The following is a 22,628-nucleotide window of genomic DNA, read 5'->3' as shown; positions in this document are numbered from 1 at the left end:
CACTCATACATTGCTGGTGGGGCTGCAAATTAGTGCAGCCACTCGGGAAAGCAGTGTGGAGACTCCTTAGAAAACTTGGAATGGAACCACCATTTGACCCAGCTATCCCATTCCTTGGCCTATACCCAAAGGACTTAAAATCAGCATACTACAGAGATACAGCCACATCAATGTTCATAGCTGCTCAGTTCACAATAGCCAGATTGTGGAACCAACCTAGATAACCTTCAATTGATGAATGGATAAAGAAACTGTGGTATATATATATACAATGGAATATTACTCAGTCATAAAGAATGATAAAATTATGATATTTGCAGGCAAATGGATGAAATTGGAGAATATCATGCTAAGTGAGATAAGTCAATCTCAAAAAACCAAAGGACGAATGATATCGCTAATAAGTGGATGATGACACATAATGGGTGGGAGGGGTTAGTGTTAGGGTTAGAGTTAGGGTTAGGGAGGGGGGCAAGAATGGAGGAAGGAAGGACTGTATAGAGGGAAAAGAGGGGTGGGAGGGGTGGGGGGAAGGGAAAAATAACAGAATGAATCAAACAACATTACCCTATGTAAATGTATTATTACACAAATGGTATGCCTTTACGCCATGTACAAACAGAGAAACAACATGTATCCCATTTGTTTACAATAAAAAAAAAATTAGATTGTCCTAATACTGAGATATGAGAGATATTTATATATTCTTAGAACAAATACTTTGTCTACTCATTATTAAGTTTAGTAGTTGTTGTCTTTCAAGGAATTTCTACATTTCATGAACATTTTCTAATTACTGGCATAGATCTTCAAAATTCTCTTAATACCTCTTATTGTCTGCAGAATATATAACGAGGTCACCTCTCTTATTGCTCAAGTGGTTTATTTTTTTTAATCTTCTTCTTAATCCATCAGACTAGAGGTTTGCCAATGTTACTTATCTTCTTAGAGATCCATTTTTGGGTTTCAGGATTTTTCTCTTGTTTTTTTTTTTTTTGTTGTTGTTGTTCTTTTTTTTTTTTTAATATCTGTACAGATCTTTACTTTCTTCTCTTTTTCTTGGGTGTTTCTTTTCTTTTTTTGCCCCTTTTTTCCTAAAATATTCTTAAAATGGAAGCTTAGGTCTTCGATTGGAGACCTTTTTTCTTTTCAAATGGACATGCCTATATATATTATTCCCCCAAGTATTCCTTACATCTGATAGCACACAGATTTTGCTCTATTTTATAATTTTAATTCAGTTCAAAATATATTCTTATTTATTTATTTATTTCTCTCTTTCTCCACACCCCAGCCACCTTGGCTTATGTTTCAAATATGTGAGAATTTGTGGGTATCTTTTCATTTTTTATTTCTAATCTAACACTGTTTTGTTTAAAGAACATATACTTTGTTTTAAAACCCAAGTATTGACAATTTCAATATGTATTGCAAATATATTGAATAAAATGTATTTTCGATGTTTTGGAAGAAATATTTTATAAATGCATAGTAAATCAATTGGGTTTTAGTTCAGTTTTCTATATCCTGAATTTCTATGTACTTGTTTTATCAGTTATCAAGAGAGAAAATTGAAATCTTCAATTATAATTTGAGTGTGTCTATTTTTAATATAGATTAAGATTCAGAATATATGTTCCATATCCCAATTCAGTGAATCATCAGAGAGGAATGTTTACTGTTACTAGATTATCTGGGAGTATTGTGCTATTTGTAACATCCTCTTCATATCCAAAAGAAATGTTCATTTCCTATATTTTGTTGTTTTATCATTTACCTAACCCATACTGTTATTTTACTTGGCAGCTTCTATGTTTTTGAAACAAGCCTTTGAAGGAGAATACCCCAAATTATTACGTCTTTATAATGACTTATGGAAGCGTCTTCAACAGTACAGTCAAAACATCCAAGGAAATTTTAATGCAAGTGGAACTCCAGACCTCTATGTTGACCTGCAACACATGGAAGATGATACACAGGATATATTCATACCAAAAAAGCCAGACTATGAGTATGTTTCTTTAATATAACCTGTTTGTTGGCCTGTAAAGGATTTTTGTTTCTTATTTTTATGTTAATCAGAAATTGAGCATACACTAAGCCTCAGTATATTTGTAATGATTGTTATTAATTTATGTACTTTGACTTAAGACTTTTAACTGAAGAAAACAACTTCACCCTTAGGTGAGCATTCTGGTTCTTTCTAGGGTCAGTTTAAAAATGCAATAATAAATAGGGTAATTAGAAATTGGAAGTGAACATATATGGTCATTTTTTTTCTTTCTTTCTTTTTTTAATAGTTGTAGATGGACAGCATGCCTTTATTTTATTTGCATGTGGTGCTAAGGATCAAACCCAGTGCCTCACACATGCTAGGCAAGTGCTCTGCCAGTGAGCCACAGCCCCCCATTGTTTATTAATTAATATTTTAATATACCTTTAATTTTATCAGATTGCATTATTAATGATAGGCCACTGACATAAATGTGACATGAAAGAACATGATATCTTCAAAAACTGCAAGGCAGATAAATCTTATGTTCTTTTTTTAATCTATTTTTTTATTTTTTATTTTCAAATTGATTCTAATTAGTTATACATTACAGTGGAATTCATTTTGACAAATTATACACAAATGCAGCACTTCTAATGTCGCATTCCTCTAACTGTCCATGGTGCAAAGTCACACCAGTAGTGTGACTTTATATATGGTATTAATGGCCGTCTCTTCCCACTTCCCTTCCCATCCCCACTCCCCTATGCACAATCCAAAGTTCCTCCTTTCTTCCCTGTGACCCCCTGCCCCCTTTAGGGATCAGCATCCACTTATCAGAGAACACATTCAGCCATTAGTTTTTTGGGAATGACTTATTTCATTTAGAATGATATTCTCCAACTCTGTCCATTTACCAACAAATGCCATCATTTCCTTCTTCTTTAAGGCTGAGTAATATTCCATTGTGTATCTGTACCACATTTTCTTCATCCATTCATCTGTTGAAGGGCATCTAGGTTGGTTCCATAGTTTGGCTATTGTGAATTGAGCTGCTATAAACATTGATGTGGCTGTGTCACTGTAGTGTGCTGATTCTAATTCTTGGGGTATAAACCAAGGAGTAGGATAGTTGGTTCAGATGATGATTCCGTTCCACGTTCTCTGAGGAATCCGCCAAACACCTTTCCAAAGTGTTTGCACCAATTTGCAGTCACCAGCAACATATCAGTGTACATTTTCCCCTACATCCTCGCCAACACTTATTATTGCTTGTATTTATGATAATTGCCATTCTGACTGGAGTGAGATGAAATCTTAGAGTAGTTTTGATTTGCATTTCCTTGTTTGTTGATCAGTTGTATATCTTCTTCTGTGAAGTATCTGCTCAGTTCCTTAGCCCATTTATTGATTGGGTTATTTGTTGTTTGGGCATTGAATTTTTTGAGTTCTTTATATATCCTGAAGATTAGTGCTCTGTCTGAGCTGCATGTGGTAAAGATTTTCTCCCATTCTGAAGGCTCTTTCTCCATATTATTGTTTCCTTTGCTGAGAAGAAGCTTTTTAGTTTGAATCCATCCCATCTATTGATTCTTGATTTTTTTTTTTCTTGTACTTTGGGAGTCTTGTTAAGGAAGTCAGGTCCTAAACCACATGATGAAGATTTGGGCCTACTTTTTCTTCTATTAAGTGCAGGGTCTCTGTTCTAGTGCCTAGGTCTTTGATCCACTTTGAGTTGAGTTTTATACAGGGTGAGAGATAGAGGCTTAATTTCATTTTATTACTTAAGAATTTCCAGTTTTCTCAGCACCATTTGTTGAAGGCACTGCCTTTTCACCAATGAATGTTTTTGTCAAATTTGTCTAGTATGAGATAACTGTATTTCTGTGGGTTCTCTGTGTCTTCTATTCTGTACCTTTAATATATGAGCCTGTTTTGCTGCCAATACCATGGCGTTTTTGTTACTATTGCTCTATAGTGGAGTTTAAGGTCTGGTATTGTGATACCTCCTGCATCATTCTTCCTGCCCAGGATTGCTTTGCTATTCTGGGTCTTTTGTTCTTCCAGATGAATTTCATGATTGCTTTTTCTGTTTCTATGAGAAATGTCATAGGGATTTTAATTGGAATTGCATTAAATCTGTATAGCGCCTTTGGTAGTATGGCCATTTTGATAATATTAATTCTGCCTATCCAAGAACATGGGAGATCTTTCCATCTTCTGAGGTCTTCCTCAATTTCTATCTTCAGTTTTACAGTTTTCATTGTAGAGAACTTTCACCTCTTTGGTTAGATTGATTCCCAAGTATTTTATTTTTTTTTTGAGGCTATTGTGAATGGAGTTGTTTTCCTCATTTCCCTTTCAGATGTTTCATCACTTGCGTGTAAAAATGCTTCAGATTTATGTGTGTTGATTTTATAGCCTGCTATTTTGCTGAATTCATTTTTGAGGTCTAGAAGTTTTCTGGAGGAGTTTTTTGTATCCTCTAAATAGAGAATCATGTCATCAGCAAATAGTGACAGCTTGAGTTCCTCTTTTCCTATTTGTATCCCTTTAATTTCTTTAGTGTGTCTAATTGCTCTGACTAGTATTTCAAGTATGATGTTGAATAGAAGTGGTGAAAGAGGGCATGTTCCTCTTTTTAAAGGGAATGGTTTCAGTTTTTCTCCATTAAGAATGATGTTGACCGTGGGCTTAGCATAAATAGCTTTACAATGTTGATATAAGTTCCTACTATCCCTATTTTTTCTAGTGTTTTGATCATGAAGCAGTGTTCTATTTTGTCAAACGCTTTTTCTGCATCAAAACAAATAGCCATATGATTCTTATCCTTAAGTCTATTGACATGATGGATTACATTTATTGATTTACGGATGTTGAACCAATCTGTGTTCCCAGGATGACCCCACTTGATTGTGGTGCACTATCTTAATAATATGTTTTTGGATACTCTTTGCCAGTATTTTGTTAAGGATCTTTGCATCTATATTCATCAAGGATATTGGTCTAAAATTTTCTTTCCTTGATGTGCCTTTGCCTGTTTTGGGTATGAGGGTGATATTAGCTTCATAGAATGAGTTTGGTAGGGTTTTCTCCTTTTCTGTTTCCTGGAATACTTTAAGAAGTATTGCATTGAGTTCTTTGAAGGTCTTATGGAACTCGACTGAGAATCTGTCTGGTCCTGGGCTTTTCTTGGTTGGTAGGATTTTGATGGCTTCTTTTATTTCATTGCTTGATATTGATTTGTTTAAGTTGTGTATGTCCTCCTAGTTTAGTTTTAGAGGATCATATGTCTCTAGAAATTTGTTGATGTCTTCAATACTTTCTATTTTATTGGAATATACATTTTCAAAGTAGTTTCTCATTATGTTATGTATCTCAGTGGTGTCTGTCGTGATATTTCCTTTTTCATCACGAATTTTAGTAATTTGAGTTTTATCTCTCCTTTGTTAACGTGGCTAAGGGTTTGTCTATTTTGTTTACACTTTCAAAGAACCAACTTTTTGTTTTGTCAATATTTTGTATTGTTTCTTTTGTTTCAGTTTCATTGATTTCAGCTCTGATTTTAATTATTTCCTGTCTTCTACTACTTTTGGTGTTGTTCTGTTCTTTTTCTAGGGCTTTGAGATGTAATGTTAGATCATTTAGTTGCTGACTTTTTATTCTTTTCTCGAATGCGCTACATGCAATGAATTTTCCTCTAAGTACTGCTTAAATAGTGTCCCAGAGATTTTGATATGTTGTATCATCATTCTCATTTACCTCTAAGAATATTTTTATTTCCTCCCTGATGTTTTCTGTTATCCATATTTCATTCAATAGCATATTATTTATTCTCCAGGTATTGGAGTAATTTCTGTTTTTATTTTGTCATTGATTTCTAATTTAATTTCATTATGGTCTGATAGAACACAAGGCAGTATTTCTATATTTTTGTATTTCCTAAGGGCTGCTTCCTGCATAACATATGGTCTGTTTTCAAGAAGGTTCCATGTGCTGCTGAGAAGAAAGTGAATTCGCTCATTGATGGATGGAATATTCTATATATGTCTGTTAAGTCTAAATTTTTGATTGTATTATTGAGTTCTGTGGTTTCTTTGTTCAGTTTTTGTTTGGAAGATCTATCCGGTGGTGAGAGAGGTTTGTTAAAGTCAACTAGTATTATTGCATTGTAGTCTATTTGGTTCCTGGAATTCAGAAGGATTTGTTTGACATACATGGGTGTGTCATTATTTGGGGTATAAATATTAGCAGTCATTATTTCTTGCGGATTTATGTTCCCTTAGCAGTATGAAATGTCCTTCTTTATCCCTTCTGACTAACTTTGGCTTGAAGTCCACTTTATCTGATATAAGGATGGAAACCCCCGCTCTTTTACTGAGTCCATGTGCATGGTAGGTTTTTTCCCATCCTTTCACCTTTAGTCTGTGGATGTCCTTTTCTATGAGATGAGTCTCTTGAAGGCAGCATATTGTTGGGTCTTTCTTTTTAATCCATTCTGCCAGTCTATGTCTGTTGATGATGAGTTTAGGCCGTTAACGTTCAGGGTTATTATTGAGATATGATTTGTATTCCCAGTCATTTGGGCTTATTTTTGGTTTTTAACTTGACTTGGTTTCTCCTTTGAATGGATTTTCCTTTAAGGTAGTTCCTCCCTTTGCTGACCTACATTGTTGTTTTTCATTAATCTTCGTGGAATATTTTGTTAAGAATGTTACGTAGCACAGGCTTTCTATTTGTAAATTCTTTTAACTTTTGTTTATCATGTAAGGATTTTATTTTGTCTTCAAATCTGAAGGTTAGTTTTGCTGGGTGTAGTATTCTTGGTTGGCAACCATGTTCTTTCAGAACTTGAAATATGTTGTTCCAGGCCCTTCTAGCTTTTAGAGTCTGGGCTGAGCAATCTGCTGATATCCGTATTGGTTTCTCTCTGTAAGTAATCTGATGCTTTTCTCTCACAGCCTTCAAAATCCTATCTTTAGTTTGTATGTCAGGCATTTTCATTATAATGTGCCTTGGTGTGAATCTGTTGTGATTTTGTGCATTTGGTGTTCTGTAAGCCTCTTGTATTTGATTTTCCATTTCATTCTTCAGGTTTTGGAAATTTTCTGATATTATTTTATTGAATAGGTTGTTCATTCCTTCGGTTTGTATCTCTGTGCCTTCCTCAATCCCAATAATTCTTACATTTGGTCTTTTCATGATGTCGCATAGTTCTTGGAGGTTTCGTTCATGATTTCTTACCATCTTCTCTGTTTGTTCAACTTTATTTTCAAGATTAAATATTTTGTCTTCATTGTCTGAAGTTCTGTCTTCCAAGTGGTCTAGTCTGTTGGTGATGCTTTCCATTGAGTTTTTTATTTGCTTTATTGTTTCCTTCATTTCAAGGATTTCTGTTTGTTTTTGTTTTGTTTTTGTTTTGTTTTTTGAGAATCTCTATCTCTTTGTTGAAATGATCTTGTCCTTCCTGCAGTTGCTCTTTCAACAGTTTATTGGAGTGATCATTCCTGCATTTGCTCTCTTATCTCATCCTTTGCTTCGCGAATCATTTTAATCATGTATAATCTGAAGTCCTTTTCTGATATATCTTCTATCACACTGTTACTGGATTCTATTAATATAGAATCTAGATTTGTTTGGATCATATTTGTCCCTTGTTTTTCATGTTGTTCATTTATCTTCCCCTCTACCAGTGTGGATCTGGGGTATTGCAGTTTCCCTCCTGTAGGCTTATAGTGACCCTATAGGTTACCAAAACCTTTTCTTTAAGGGGGAGATCAATATTAGCAGTGCCCAGTTCAGACAGTGTGCAACCCAAAACTAAATAGCCCCTATGAGGATGTTAACAATATTGTCATAATAAATAGAATGAGTTCAATTATTATCTTAAGTATAACGAATAGATTTACCATGAGGTCTACAGTTTCTAATGGAGGGCAAAGAGGATGCAGAGGGATGTAGGATGTAGTTGTTAATGGAATAAGAAAAGAATATATAGAAGTTCTGGATCATAGAAAGAGTGAGAGTATAATCAAAAGAAGTTGGTTGTTAGAATGGGAAAAGGGAGAAAGAGACTCTGAGGGAACAGGTAAGCAAAAGGAAAAGAGAGCAAGAATAGTAAAGAAATAAAAACAAAATTTTTCAATAATGAGAAAAAAGAAAATCTACACTATAACAGTCATATAATATTCAAACCTCTCAGTCTTTAGTAGCCTGATGTACGAGAGGTACCTACCTGACAATGAGCTCCCAGTCTCCAGCAGTCGTCTCAGGATGGGATTTGCCCTACCTAAAGATGGGAGATACAGCTTCCAGGATTATCCAAGATGGCTACTCTGGCTTCCAAATGTGTTGGCAAATGGGGAGCTGCAGCTCAGGGTGTGGGTGTGGTTGGCTGGAGGTCCTGGAGGTGGGGTGTTGTCGATCTGGTTGTGGGATCCTGGAGGCGGGGTGCAATCACTCGGTCAGGGGGTTCTGTTGGTAGGGCGCGGGCAATTGGTCTGAGGGTCCTGGTGGCGGAGAGCAGCCAGTGTGAGGGTCCCGGAGGCTGGAAGTGATTGGTTGGGCTGAGGGATCCTGGAGACAGGGCTGAGTCAATCCAACCAGGGGTCCAAAAGTCCTGGCTGTTGTCTCAAAATGGTGGCAGCCATGTGTAACCAAACCTGCAGGTACTGTGACAATGAACTTCCAGGCAACAGCAGGCAGCTGGTCTGTGGTCAGTCTGCTGACTGCTGTCGGATGATTGGGAGGTGAACCTCAGGTGGTAGGTGATAGGTAGGTGAAAGGCAGGCAATGCACAGGCAGGCAGCAGGCAAATGGCAGATGGTAGGTGCCAGACAGTGAGCAATCTGCCCTCAAAAAGTAGTCGATATCTATTTTCTTTTTTAAGTAGAAGGAGTATACTCTAAAACAAGTTTGTAAGATAATAAATACATAATCAGTAATGTATCATTTATTATCAGTTTTACACTATACACAATTGTATGTGCTGTGCTTTTATAGGACAGCAGTACTATAGGTTTATTTATACCAGAATCACTACAGATACGAGTAATGTATTGCACTGTGACATTATGACAAGTATGGTGTCACTAGGTAATAGGAATTTTTCAGCTCCATTATAATTTTATGTGACCACTGTCATATATGTGGTACACTATTGAGCAAAATGTCCTCAGTGCAGCATGTGGTTATGTTGGGGAGTCATAATCATAAGGATTTTTTTTAACACAATTAGAAGAGATTATATAGGGAAGATGTATATAAAGACAAAAGAGAATCCTGGCCCAATAAAAGCACTCCAGCATGTATAGCTTGGGCAGAGCAATGGCTCCTAAAAGTGAGACTAAGTCAAAAAAAAAAAAAATGATGAGATCGAAGGACATCTCAAAGTAGTTTATAACCCCAAAGAGGGAGGGATAGTCACCTGTATCATGCTGCTGAGAAGCTGAAGAATTTAAGGTCTCAGAATAGACCCTTGCTATAGCAAGATGAAGGCCTTTGGAAAGCTAGCTGTGAAATAGTAGATACAAAAGCATTATTAGAAATTTATAAGAGAATGGAAGATTGACTTCTAGGATGACAGCATGAAGGGCTCGAATGAACTGACCCTCTCTAAAGCTGGCAAAAAGTATAAGAAAGGAACCTAGCCATAATAACACATAGCATCTATTAAACAAAAGTCTAAGGAAATTTAAGGAAGGCTACAGTCCATAATATTTGAGCCAAAGACTCTCTTCCCTTCCCAATTTAGTAAGATAAAGACTACTCTAGATTGTAGCCACTAAGAACATTGGGCTCCTTCTCCTCCCAGCTCCTAGCTGCAGGCTTTCTTCTCATGCCCTCAAGCACCTGTTGCATAGGCTTACCTCCTAGGCAAGTGTGGTAAAGAAGTGGAACTCCCTTGTGCCCAGCCTCCACTCAAAGAATAACTCCCTGTCCATGGTGGGCTCAAAGTACAGGGGCCCACTAACCTTTGCCTCAGCCTTTGAAATTGCGATTCCCTGCTAGGAAATGCACACTAAGAGGAGCCCCCTTCCACCAAGTGTTCGGTTCCTGGATTGAGGTATCACTCAAAAATAAGCTTCCACTTTCTGCCTGGTCAGCTTCAGAGCCTAGCATAGAGATTTTGCCTGGGGGAGAAGAAGGTAGTAAAATGGCTCTAATCTTTTCCCAAAGTAACTGACTATATTTATAACAGAGACTGGGAAAGTATAAGCTTGAGGGCACTCTCCCAAACCTGGGTAGTTGTGGTAAAAGGTATGGACTTCAGTAAAAGGACTGCCTCAAACAAATTTAGATTCTAGTTCACCCCTGCTTCCAAGTGATCTTTGCATCTTCATCTGTTATAGAAATTATAAAATTTGCATTTTACTGTCCATTTTTCCACTAGGCTGTACAGCACTCAATCTATTTCTTCCCAACACTTGTCAAAGTGTCTGGTGCATAGTATTCTCATTAAATATGTGTTGAGTGAAATACTTATTGAATGAGAAAGTATTAAGAGATAACTATGGAATTATGATGTAGGAGCCAAGAGCATTCTGACCTCTAGGCCTGTCAGTTGACCAGAGGGTGAGAAAAAGAGAAAGCCAGGTTTCATATACATGAAGAATAGATCAGATATTGTCAAGGTTAACATTTAAGATGGAAAGGAATTTGTTCTTTAAAAAAAAAAGATATTGAAGAGCTGGTAGAAGGATTGCAAATAGAAAATTTGAACGTATCTTCAGTTTTCAATGAAAATATAATAGACATTGTATATTGTCAAAGGACAGCTAACATCCAATCATTTGGCTGCTAAATTAAAATGTAGAAATTGTTAGAGACGAGAAATATAAGGAGGAAAGAAGTGTTTCGTAAATTAAATTTTATTTTGTGAAGAATATTGTAAAACAAATTAGTTTTGAACTCCATTTGGGATTATTTATGTAATCATAGGACTTTCACAAATACTTGTAGTTTGTCCTCGTTCTTTTTAGTAACGCAAAAAGGGAAAACTAGACTGGAGCTGGAGTTCAGTGGCAGAGTGCTGGTCTTGCACGTGTGAGGCTCTGGGTTCCATCCTCAGCACCACATAAAAATAAACAAATAAAATAAAGTCGTGCTGTCCAAAGAGGAAGAAGAAGGGAAAACTGATAAATAGCCTAGATCTTTTCCCTTTCTTCTCAGTGAACTTTGTTGAAGATGATGGCCATTGTGGGAGAAAAGGGTTGAGCTAATGGAGCGGGTCTCTGGAGGTTTGCCTCTCTTGTGTATGCTTGATACTCTGTAAATAGGGCTTGGTAAGGAAAGGCATAGCTTCCATCAGAATTAACAGACTCATAAACTATTATTATCTTAATGTCAAATTACAGATAATAGTAGATACTGCTACATGTCATATTACATTTAAAGCTAGGGTTAATGCATAAATTAAATGTGATCCTTAAACGTTTAATTATGAAACATGTTGATAGATATATTTATACATTTTATTTATTTATTTATTTGGTACCTTGATTGAACCCAGCAGTGCTTAACCACTGAGCCACATCCCCAGCCCTTTTTTTAAATTTTTTATCCTGAAACAGTGTTTCACTAAGTTGCTTGAGCCTCACTAAGTTGTTGAGGCTGTCTTTGATTTTGTGATCCTCCAGCCTCAGCCTCCTGAACCACTGGAATTACAGGCGTGAACTACTGCACCTGGCTATATATACATGTTCAAACATAAATTATTTTCTTTCTTTTTGCAAATATAGCTACTTTTTATAGTAGATATATTTAGAAGGTATTTATTGCCTGCTAACATTAGCATTTAGTATTGTATAATTTAAATTATTTTTATAATTTTGTTTTCCACAGTCCAGAAAAGGCTTTGAAAGACTCACTACAACCCTATGAGGCTGCTTATCTCTCAAAATCCTTATCTCGACTCTTCGATCCCATCAACTTGGTTTTTCCCCCTGGAGGACGTAATCCACCTTCTTCTGATGAACTTGATGGTATCATTAAAACTATAGCAAGGTATGTATTTATTATGTAACAGCCTGCCTTCAGATGCCTGCCACATTTGTTATTAATGTATGATAGTAATGCATTTTGAATTCACCTCAAATTATTCAAGTAATTAGACTTTTAATTTAAGAATTATGCAGTGAAAGAATGCACACATAGTAAGTAGAGATTCCAAATAATTAAATTTATTCTAAAAATAGTTTATTATAATTATTCTTTATCTTGCCAAAGTTGGAAAGTAAACCTAGCTCTTCATATCATAATAAATTCCTAATATTAGGTAGCAAAGTAAGAATAAAAATAATTTTACAAATTGAGAAACTAAAACATAAAGGTTAATATTTTTTATCCTAAATCCAGAAAGTGCTTCATGGCAAAAAACAAGGTTTTAATCCTTATTAGCCTACTTGTGTTTGCTATTTTAAGCTTTCTAAGTGAATGTGACAGCTTTTACAACTCTAAAAATAGAAGATATCCTAGTTGAGGTGCCACCTGAATGTTGGCAGACAATGTAATTATCCCATAGCCTTTGAACGTGTGCATTTTAAAGTGATCCAGATTAGTTTGCAGTTGAGACTATCTTAATTCTGTCGCTGCTGACAAGTTGTTATGAGAGTAAGCCTATACATTTGAAATGGACATTTTAAGAAGGAAAACTAGTGGTTGGGTATTATTGTAGAGCTGTCTCAACTATTTTAGAAATATATTTGAAGATGGTGGTTCTGAGGAATGGAGGAGTAAAACTAAAAAGCCATAGGTAGAATATGTAGAAGCATATTGTCAGCTACAAACACACCTATAAAGAATCTAGGTTGCCCAGCATCTTGATCCTAAACCTCTTCTCTATTATCTTTACTTGTTAAAGTTGTGACTCTAGATTTTTTTTTTTTTTACCCTAATGTCCATTACCTGTTTAGTGTGCAGGTGATAAAAATACAGTCTAGATTCAATTTGAGCTCTTAAACGTGTTTATGTAATTAAAGCAGCACCTCTCCCATGCCAATATACATCCTGACAGTGGTATAATAAAAAAATAATCTGGACCTTGAAGAAGCATATTGATGCCAGTGTTTAATACAATTTAAAAGTGAACATTAACAAAATTATGTCTCAGTGCTATATGAAAGAGCACTTTTGTCACACATGATATGCACTAGTGTTGTTCCAAACTCCTTCTGTTTCTTTAAAAAGATAATCTGGTAAGTGTCAAGACTGTCTACTTCAGAGATAATTGCTTTTCTTGCTTGCCTGTATGTGAGTTTTCATGCAGTTTTTTTTTTTTTTATGGGCTTTTTTTTTTTTTTTTTTTTGTGGTGCTGATGATCGAACCCAGGGCCTTATGCTTGCAAGGCAAGCACTCTACCAACTGAGCTATCTCCCCAGCCCTAAATGGGCATTTTTTTAAGTTGTCAGTGGACCTTTACTTTTTATTTACTTATTTATATACAGTGCTGAGAATCGAACCCTCACACTTGCTAAGCAAGCACTCTACCACTGAGCCACACCCCCAGCTCTTTCATACAGTTTTTAACTGTTAATATTCTTTTCATGGTCTTTGTAAAAATGCCATTATTTTTGGTCAGTCATATTAAATGCCACAATTAATTGTTAAAGTTGAAAATAAACACAACAAAGAAATACTTTAAGAATCCAAGTTTATAAAATTTCCAATTATAGCCATTATGCTTCTGATATATTTAAAAAGCTAGGCTATTTAAAATAGCATGCATTAACATAATTTCTACAAAAACTGAGTATCTTTATGTATCATGTGTAATTTATATTTTTAGCCTATGTCCCTCTAAGGTCATCATTTCCATTCAAGAGCTGTCATTTCCTTGCAGATGTCTGTGATATGCAGTGCCTCTAATTGCACTTATCAGTATTTGTAAGAGTGCTGCTTTAAAAATCTGTACACAATTTACTCTGTTAATCACAGACTAATCCCACACATGATGTGCTCTTATTAATGGGAAACTGGTCATTAACAAAGCCATCTCAAAGCACTTTTTCCTAATGCTGCATTTAGGCTTGGTGGGGTGATAAAACAATGTATCAGTTCTTGGAAGCAGTCAACAAAACTTGTAAAAGGAACCATCACATTGCCTTTTGGGTTTAGGCTTATATTTTGTGCTTTACTTTGTTGATGAACACATTTTGCTAATATTAAAAACTTTTTGTGGGGCTGGGGTTGTGACTCAGTGGAAGAACACTTGCCTGGCACGTGTGAGGCACTGGGTTCGATCCTCACCACCACATATAAATAAAAATAAAGGTCCATGGACAACTAAAAAATATTAAAAAAAAAAAACCAACTTTTTGTTTCCTTCAGTGAACTAAATGTTGCAGCTGTTGATACAAACCTCACATTAGCTGTGTCAAAAAATGTGGCAAAGACCATCCAGTTATATGGTGTAAAATCGGAGCAACTTGTAAGTAGTATCCCTTTTCTGTAAGCTTTAATTATTTTGTTTAAAAGTACTAATTACATAATACTTGACTAACCATAACTAATATTATAACAAATGAAATAATCTATTTTTGCCAATATCTGAGTTATTTAACTTGGTTCTGTAATAATTTTTAGGGTAGCTTGCTGACAAGTTGACTGAAGTAATTTGCATAAAATGATCCTTGGTGGTAACTGTATTTAGAGCCTTCCTATTTGCAGTTCCAATGGAAGGCCAAATTTTGATTGCTATGGTACAGTGCTGTTTTCCATTAAATTCTTCTTGTTGTCTTGAAAAATAATTTAGAAGCATCTTTTTTTAAACTTTGTTTATTAAAAACCAGCCATACAGAGAAATGGAAACTCTTTGTAAGCAATTAGATGACTAATTTTTCTCTAAAACTTTGTTTATAGATGCTTTATAATAATGTTTATTGCTTTTAAAAATGTGGGTTTTTTTGCTATAAATAAAATTCAGTATTATATCTAGAAGAATTTAGTGTAGTTACTGAAAATGTCAGGGGAAAAATCTTAATGAGATTGTTTCACTAGAGGAAAGAATCAGCATATGTATAGAAAATATTTTGCTTTTTGGTGGTGGCAGGGGTGGGGTGGAGGTCAGGCAGTAGTAATGGCAGTATATGTTTCAGTCAACAAAATAACTTCTAAAAGACTTTGAAAAAAATAAAAATAAACTGGAACAGTGGCACCTGCCTGTAATCCCAACAATTTGGGACACTGAGGCAGGAGGATTGCAAAATGAAAGCCAGCCTCAGCAACTTAGGACCTGCTTTATAATAAAATTAAAAAAGAATGGAATATAACTCAGTGGTAGAGTACTCCTGAGTTCAATCATCAGTACCAGGAAGAAAAGAAGAAAAAAAATCAAAATACATCAACTAACATAGTTGAATTGATACTTTTGCTTAAATAGTCTATGACCCTATGTTGCTCAAGCATACTTAATCTACAGTGTTGAAGGTTAATAAAAAAAATCATTGTTTTTCATTTTTTAAAATAGAATTCTTACTCACCCCCCCAATTTTACTTTCCAACTTACATTTTAGTATATAAGGAAAGTCTTCATTGAATAAGATTGTTGCTGAAAACTCCTTCCTTGTCCCCATGCTAATTCAATAACGAGGACATGATTTTGAGAAAAAGGAAAAAGAAGGTTCATTGCTTTTCTAGCAAAGGAGAAACACAGGAGACTCTTGTCCCAAAGGCTATGATTCTGCCCATCATCAGGAACAGGAGTTTTTAATAGAGGTGATTCAGAGGGAATAAGATTAGAGAGGAGAAATCAGGAAGGAGTGGATTAGGGAAAAGTAGATCAGGGAGGAGAAGGTTAGGGAAAAGGTTGGGAAAAAGAAAAACTAAGTTTCCAAGCAACAAGGGATATAATCAAAGCATCAAGTGAACCCCTGTTACAAGATTACAAAGAGCATCATGTGCTTGATTTATTTATTCTTGTGGCTTGAATCCAGAGATGTTTTATCCCTAAGCTATATCTTAGCTCTTTTTTAAAATTATTTTTTTATTTTGAGAGAGGGGCTTGCTAAATTGCTAGGGCCTCAAACTTGAGATCCTCCTACCTCAGCCTCTCAAGTGGCTGGGATTGAGCTGGAAATGTGGCTCAGTGGTAAAGCACTTGCCTGTCATGCCTGAGGCCATGGGTTGGGTGCCTACACTGCAAAAAAAAAAAAAAAAAAAAAAAAAAAAGAACAACAACAACAAAGGATCAAGTGGCTGGGATTACAGGTGTTAATCACCACACACCCGGCATAATTAATTATAGTAACTTTTTTTAAATTTTATTGTAAACAAATGGGATACATGTTGTTTCTCTGTTTGTACATGGCGTAAAGGCATACCATTTGTGTAATCATAAATTTACATAGAGTAATGCTGTTTGATTCATTTAGTTATTTTTTCCCTTCCCCCCTCCCCTCCCACCCCTCTTTTCCCTCTATACAGTCCTTCCTTCCTCCATTCTTGCCCCCCTCCCTAACCCTAACTCTAACCCTAACACTAACCCCTCCCACCCTCCATTATGTGTCATCATCCACTTATTAGCGATATCATTCGTCCTTTGTTTTTTTGAGATTGGCTTATCTCAATTAGCATGATATTCTCCAGTTTCATCCATTTGCCTGCAAATGCCATAATTTTATCATTCTTTATGACTGAGTAATATTCCATTGTATATATATACCACAGTTTCTTTATCCATTCATCAATTGAAGGACATCTAGGTTGATTCCACAATCTGGCTATTGTGAACTGAGCAGCTATGAACATTGATGTGGCTGTATCTCTGTAATATGCTGATTTTAAGTCCTTTGGGTATAGGCCAAGGAGTGGGATAGCTGGGTCAAATGGTGGTTCCATTCCAAGTTTTCTAAGGAGTCTCCACACTGCTTTCCAGAGTGGCTGCACTAATTTGCAAACCCACCAACAATGTATGAGTGTACCTTTTTCCCCACATCCTCGCCAACACCTGTTGTTGCTTGTATTCTTGATAATCACCATTCTAATTGGAGTGAGATGGAATCTTAGGGTGTTTTTGATTTGCATTTTTCTTATTACTAGAGATGTTGAACATTTTTCCATGTTTGTTGATTGCTTGTAGATCTTCTTCTGTGAAGTGTCTATTCATTTCCTTAGCCCATTTGTCGATTGGATTATTTGCATTCTTGGTGTAGAGTTTTTTGAGTTCTTTATAGATTCTGGAGATTAGTGCTCTATCTGAAGTATGATTGGCAAAGATTTTCTCCCACTCTGTAGGCTCTTTCTTCGCATTGCTGATAGTTTCCTTTGCTGAGAGAAAGCTTTTTAGTTTGAATCTATCCCAGTTATTGGTTCTTGCTTTTATTTCTTGTGCTATGGGAGTCCTGTTGAGGAAGTCTGGTCCTAAGCCAACATGTTGAAGCTCTGGACCTACTTTTTCTTCTATAAGATGCACTGTCTCGGGTCTGATTCCGAGGTCCTTAATCCATTTTGAGTTTAGTTTCGTGCATGGTGAGAGATAGGGGTTTAGTTTCATTCTGTTGCATATGGATTTCCAATTCTCCCAGCACCATTTGTTGAAGAGGCTATCTTTTCTCCATTGCATATTTTTGGCTCCTTTGTCTAGTATGAGAAAATTGTATTTATTTGGGTTTGTGTCCGTGTCCTCTATTCTGTACCATTGATCCACCTTTCTATTTTGGTACCAATACCATGCTGTTTTTGTTACTATTGCTTTGTAGTAGAGTTGAAGATCTGGTATTGCGATACCCCCTGCTTCACTCTTTCTACTGAGGATTGTTTTAGATATTCTGGGTTTTTTATTCTTCCAGATGAATTTCATAATTTCTTGCTCTATTTCTGTAAGGTACATCATTGGGATTTTAATTGGAATTGCATTGAATCTGTATTCAATGCAATTGAATAGCACTTTTGGTAGTATGGCCATTTTGACAATAAGTATTGTTTATTTCTTGGCTGTTAATAACACCATTCCTGCTATTCTGCTATGTTTTTAAATTTGATAAGTTTTCTTCTTTGATCTTTCCATATCCTTATTTAAAATAAAAAGTCATTTTTTAAAAAGTGTTTTTTAGATGTTGAGAGACCTTTATTTTATTCATTTATTTTTATGTGGTGCTGAGGATCCAATCTAGTGCCTCACACATGCTAGGCAAGCGCTCTACCACTGAGCCACAACCCCAGCCCAAAAATATTTTATTTATTTATTTTTTTGATGGTATTGGGGATTGAACCCAGGGCACAGGGCCTCCCATATGCTAGGCAACCATTCTTCCACTGAGTTACATCCCAGCCTCCATTTATTCTTATTCTTTTAGAATAGTTCCACTAAAGACATTTAGAAGAAAATAGTTAAATACTAAGTGTTTGGTTGAAGAAAGAGAGGAAACAGATTTTTATGTAAAATAGGAACTTGTGAATAAATAGAAGTGTTGACTTGAGATTTGAAATGAAAGCTAAATCTTTAAACAGGGGATTCTTTTTTCAGATGAAAAATTTAGGTCTTAAATCTACCAGGTTGAAAAGTAATAGAAATCAGATCATTAATGGAATATTTAGGTGGTAAGATAAGGAAATCTAGAAATTTAAAGACAAACATGCTTTCAAAGGGGATGACTTGAAACGACAAGCTGAAATCCATGAATTATTTATTTATTTAAGAGTTTTAAGGATGTTAAAGACATGGAGAAATACTATATGACATTAAGTGGGGAAAGTATGATACAAAAATGTGAGTGCTTTAGTCAAATTTACGTTGCTAAAACCTAAAATTTAGAATGCCCAGCTACCCACAATCTTAAATTTATTTCCCTAAATATTAGAAGTTTTCTACTGCCAAACATTTTTTAAATTATTATTTGTTCTAATGAGTTATACATGACAGCAGAATGCATTTCAGCTCATTGTACACAAATGGAGAACAACTTTCATTTCTCTGGTTGTACATGATGCAGAGTTACACCATTTTTACTATCATACAAGTACGAAGGGGAATAATATGCTAGGATAGATTCTTTTTTTCAATTTATTTTTTATTTTTTGAATTTATTCTAATTAGATGTACATGACAGAATGCCTTTTGACACATTGTACACATATAAGCACAACTCACTTAGGATTCCTCTGGCTGTACATGGTGCACAGTCACACTTGGTAGTGTAATCATACATGTACATAGGGTAATAATATCCATCTCATTCCACTATGTTTCCCATCCCCATACTCCCTCCCCTCCTCTCACTATCCTCTGCCCAATCTAAAATTCCTCCATTCTTCTCTTGCCCCCCCCTCATTATGGATCAATATTCAATGGATCAATATTCACATATCAGAGAAAACATTTGGCTTTTGATTTTATGGGATTGGCTTAGTTCACTTAAAATGATATTCTCCAATTCTATCTATTTACCTGCAAATGCCATTGTTTCATTCTTCTTTAAGGCTGAATAATATTCTATTTTATATGTGTACTACATTTTCATTATTTACATTATCTACTGAAGGGCATCTAGGTTGGCTCCGCAGTTTGGCTACTGTGAATTGAGTTGCTATAAACATTGATGTGACTGTGTTACTGTAGTATGCAGATTTTAAGTCCTTTGGGTGTAGACAGAGGAGTGGGCTAGCTGGGGCAAATAGTGGTTCCATCCCCAGTTTTCTAAGGAAACTCCATACTGCTTTCCAGAGTGGTTGCACCAATTTGCTGACACATGAGCAATGTATGAGTGTACCATTTTCCCCACATCCTCGCCAACACTTATTATTGCTTATATTCTTGATAATTGTCATTCTGACTAGAGTGAGATGAAATCTTTGAGTAATTTTGATTTGCATTTCTCTAATTGCTAGAGATGTTGAACATTTTTTAATGTATTTATTGATCCATTGTATATCTTCTGTGAAGTATCTGCTCAGTTCCTTAGCCCATTTATTGATTGGTTTATTTGGGGGTTTTTTTGGTGTTAAGTTGTTTGAGTTCTTTATATATCCTGAAGATTAGTGCTCTATCTGATGTGTATGTGGTAAAGATTTTCTCCTCTTCTGCAGGCTCTTTCTTCACGTTATTGATTGTTTGTTTCCTTTGCTGAGAAGAAGCTTTTTAGTTTAAATCCATCCCATCTATTGATTCTTGATTTTTTTTCTTGCACTTTGGTAGTCTTGTTAATAAGGAAGTCTGGTCCTAAGCCAACATGATGAAGATTTGGGCCTATCTTTTCTTCTAGGATGCAGGGTCTCTGCCTCAGTCTTTGATCTGCTTTGAGTTGAGTTTTGTACAGGGTGAGAGAGAGAGGTTTAATTTCATTTTGTTACATATGGATTACCAGTTTTCTCAGCACCATTTTCTCCGATTAATGTTTTTGGCACCTTTTTCTAGTATGAGATAACTATTTCTGTGGGTTTGTCTCTGTGTCTTCTTTTCTGTACCTTTGGTCTATGTGCCTTTTTTAGTGCCAATACCATGCCATTTTGGTTAGTATGGCTCTGTAGTATAGTTTAAGTTCTGCTGTTGTGATGCCTCCTGCTTCACTCTTCTTGCTAAGGATTTCTTTGGCTCTTCTGAGTCTCTTATTTTTCCAAATGAATTTCATGATTGCTTTTTCTAGTTCTATGAAGAATGTCATTGAGATTTAATAGGAATTGCATTAAATCTGTATAACAGTTTTGGTAGTATGGCCATTTTGACAATATTAATTCTGCCTATGTAAGAGCATGGGAGATCTTTCCATCTTCTAAGGTCTTCTTCAATTTCATTCTTTAGTGTTCTGTACTTTTCATTGTAGTGGTCTTTCACCTCTTTTGTTAGACTGACAGGCATTTTATTTTTTGAAGCTATTATGAATGCGTTAGTTTTCCTAATTCTCTTTCAGAAGATTCATCACTGATGTATAGAAAATGCATGTTGATTTTATATCCTTCTATTTTGCTGATTTCATTTATTAGTTGTAGAATTTTTCTTGTGGAATTTTTGGATCCTCTAAACATAGAATCATGTCATCCACAAACAGGATAGTTTGAATTCTTCTTCTCCTATTCATATCCCTTGAATTTCTTTCATCTGTGTAATTGCTCTGGCTCGAGTTTCCAGGACTATGTTGAATGGAAGTGGTGAAAGAGGGCATCCCTGTCTTATTGCAATTTTTAGTTTAGTTTTTAGTTTTCTCCATGTAGAATGATGTTGGCCTTGGGCTTAGCATAGCTTGCTTTTACAATGTTGAGGTATATTCCTGTTATCCTTAGTATTTTCAATGTTTTGACCATGAAGAGGTCCTGTATTTTGTCAAATGCTTTTTCTGCATCTATTGAAATGATCATATGATTCTGTCTTTAAGTGTATTGATGTGATGAATTACATTTATTGATTTCTGTATGTTGAACCAATCTTGCATCTCTGGGACGAACCCCACTTGATGGTGGTGCACTATCTTTTTAATATGATTTTGTATGTGATTTGCCAGACTTTTAATGAGAATTTTTGCATCTGTGTTCATCAGGAATATTTGATGTGTCTTTGTCTGGTTTTAGTATCAGGTAATATGAGTCTCAGAATGAGTTTGGAAGCATTCCCTATTTTTCTATTTTTTGGAATAATTATGGGAGCATTGGTGTTAATTCTTCTTTGAAAGTCTGGTCCTGAGCTTTTCTTTATTAGTAGGCTTTTGATGGCATCTTCTGTTTCCCAAATACTTTAATATAATCAATTATGGCTGTAATTCATATTAGGAGAAAGGTTTGTAAGAGGATTTTTAAACTGATTTTAACATTGTGGGTATAGTTATGTATATCAAATAAATTACCTGTAAAGTACATTTATATTCTTATAACAACAGATCAGAAATTATTTTTATCAATACATATGTATTTTTCCCTAAAACTTTTCTGTTATTTTAATCATCAATGATCAGTGTCATACAAACATAAATTTAAGAACAAGTTCTTAAATCCTCCTTCCTTACTTACTTTTTTTTCCTTCTTTCTTTTTTGTGGTTAATCTGAAGTGGTCCCAGAGAATCCATTTTTAAGGATAGGATAGATTTGTTATTAATCACTGCATTCACTATAAGTGAATTAGGGATTGTGCTAAGTCATTAACATATATTATCTATACTTTGTTCTTTGATTTGCTTTTTACTTTACAAAATAAGATATCTATAACTACTAATACATGCATAATATACAATTTATGTATATCATAGTTTATTAACTTCTATGCTATTAATATATAGTTAGAGGATAATTTAGTAGTTTAATTTTGAAATAAGAATGGTTTAACACTGAATTCTCACATGTGAGTTCTAAGCAATAGGATTTACATCCTCCAGTGTGTATTTTTTAGAATGTATCATGAATAGCAGCTAGGTGCTTTTTTGGAAAAATTAGAGCACTGGTTTTGGACTCTCTCCATTTAAAAATTCTTATTCATTTGCCTTGACATTAATGGTGAAGTTATAATTAGAATTTTGCATTCAGAACACATAGTTAAAGATATGCATATCATAGTATATTATGATTGAACTGAACAAATTATTTACAGGTAAGGTATTGGTTCTTTGTTTCTATAGTCTAAAATGTCCCTTACAGAAGAAAATGACACTAGACTTTATAATGGAAAGTTTGAGTTGATGTTTTTCCTTGTCTTTTGCTTATTAAAAGGAAATTAAA

At 35.1% G+C, this 22,628-nt stretch overlaps 1 protein-coding gene across 1 annotated transcript in view; it reads left to right on the top strand.

The window, feature by feature from the left end:
* The window catches only part of Cog5 (component of oligomeric golgi complex 5), a 332,336-nt gene that overhangs the window by 251,203 nt on the left and 58,505 nt on the right, over positions 1–22,628 (top strand). The window contains exons 12-14 of the mRNA XM_047560136.1: positions 1,807–2,011; positions 11,837–11,998; positions 14,322–14,421. Coding sequence (XP_047416092.1) covers positions 1,807–2,011; positions 11,837–11,998; positions 14,322–14,421 — 467 coding nt within the window. The remainder of the gene's footprint in view (positions 1–1,806; positions 2,012–11,836; positions 11,999–14,321; positions 14,422–22,628) is intronic.

Source organism: Sciurus carolinensis, chromosome 8 (genome assembly GCF_902686445.1).
Source record: "Sciurus carolinensis chromosome 8, mSciCar1.2, whole genome shotgun sequence".
In the NCBI taxonomy this organism is placed as follows: domain Eukaryota; kingdom Metazoa; phylum Chordata; class Mammalia; order Rodentia; family Sciuridae; genus Sciurus; species Sciurus carolinensis.
The sequence above is the reverse complement of the archived record's forward strand: the minus strand, read 5'-3'. Positions and strand labels throughout refer to the sequence as shown.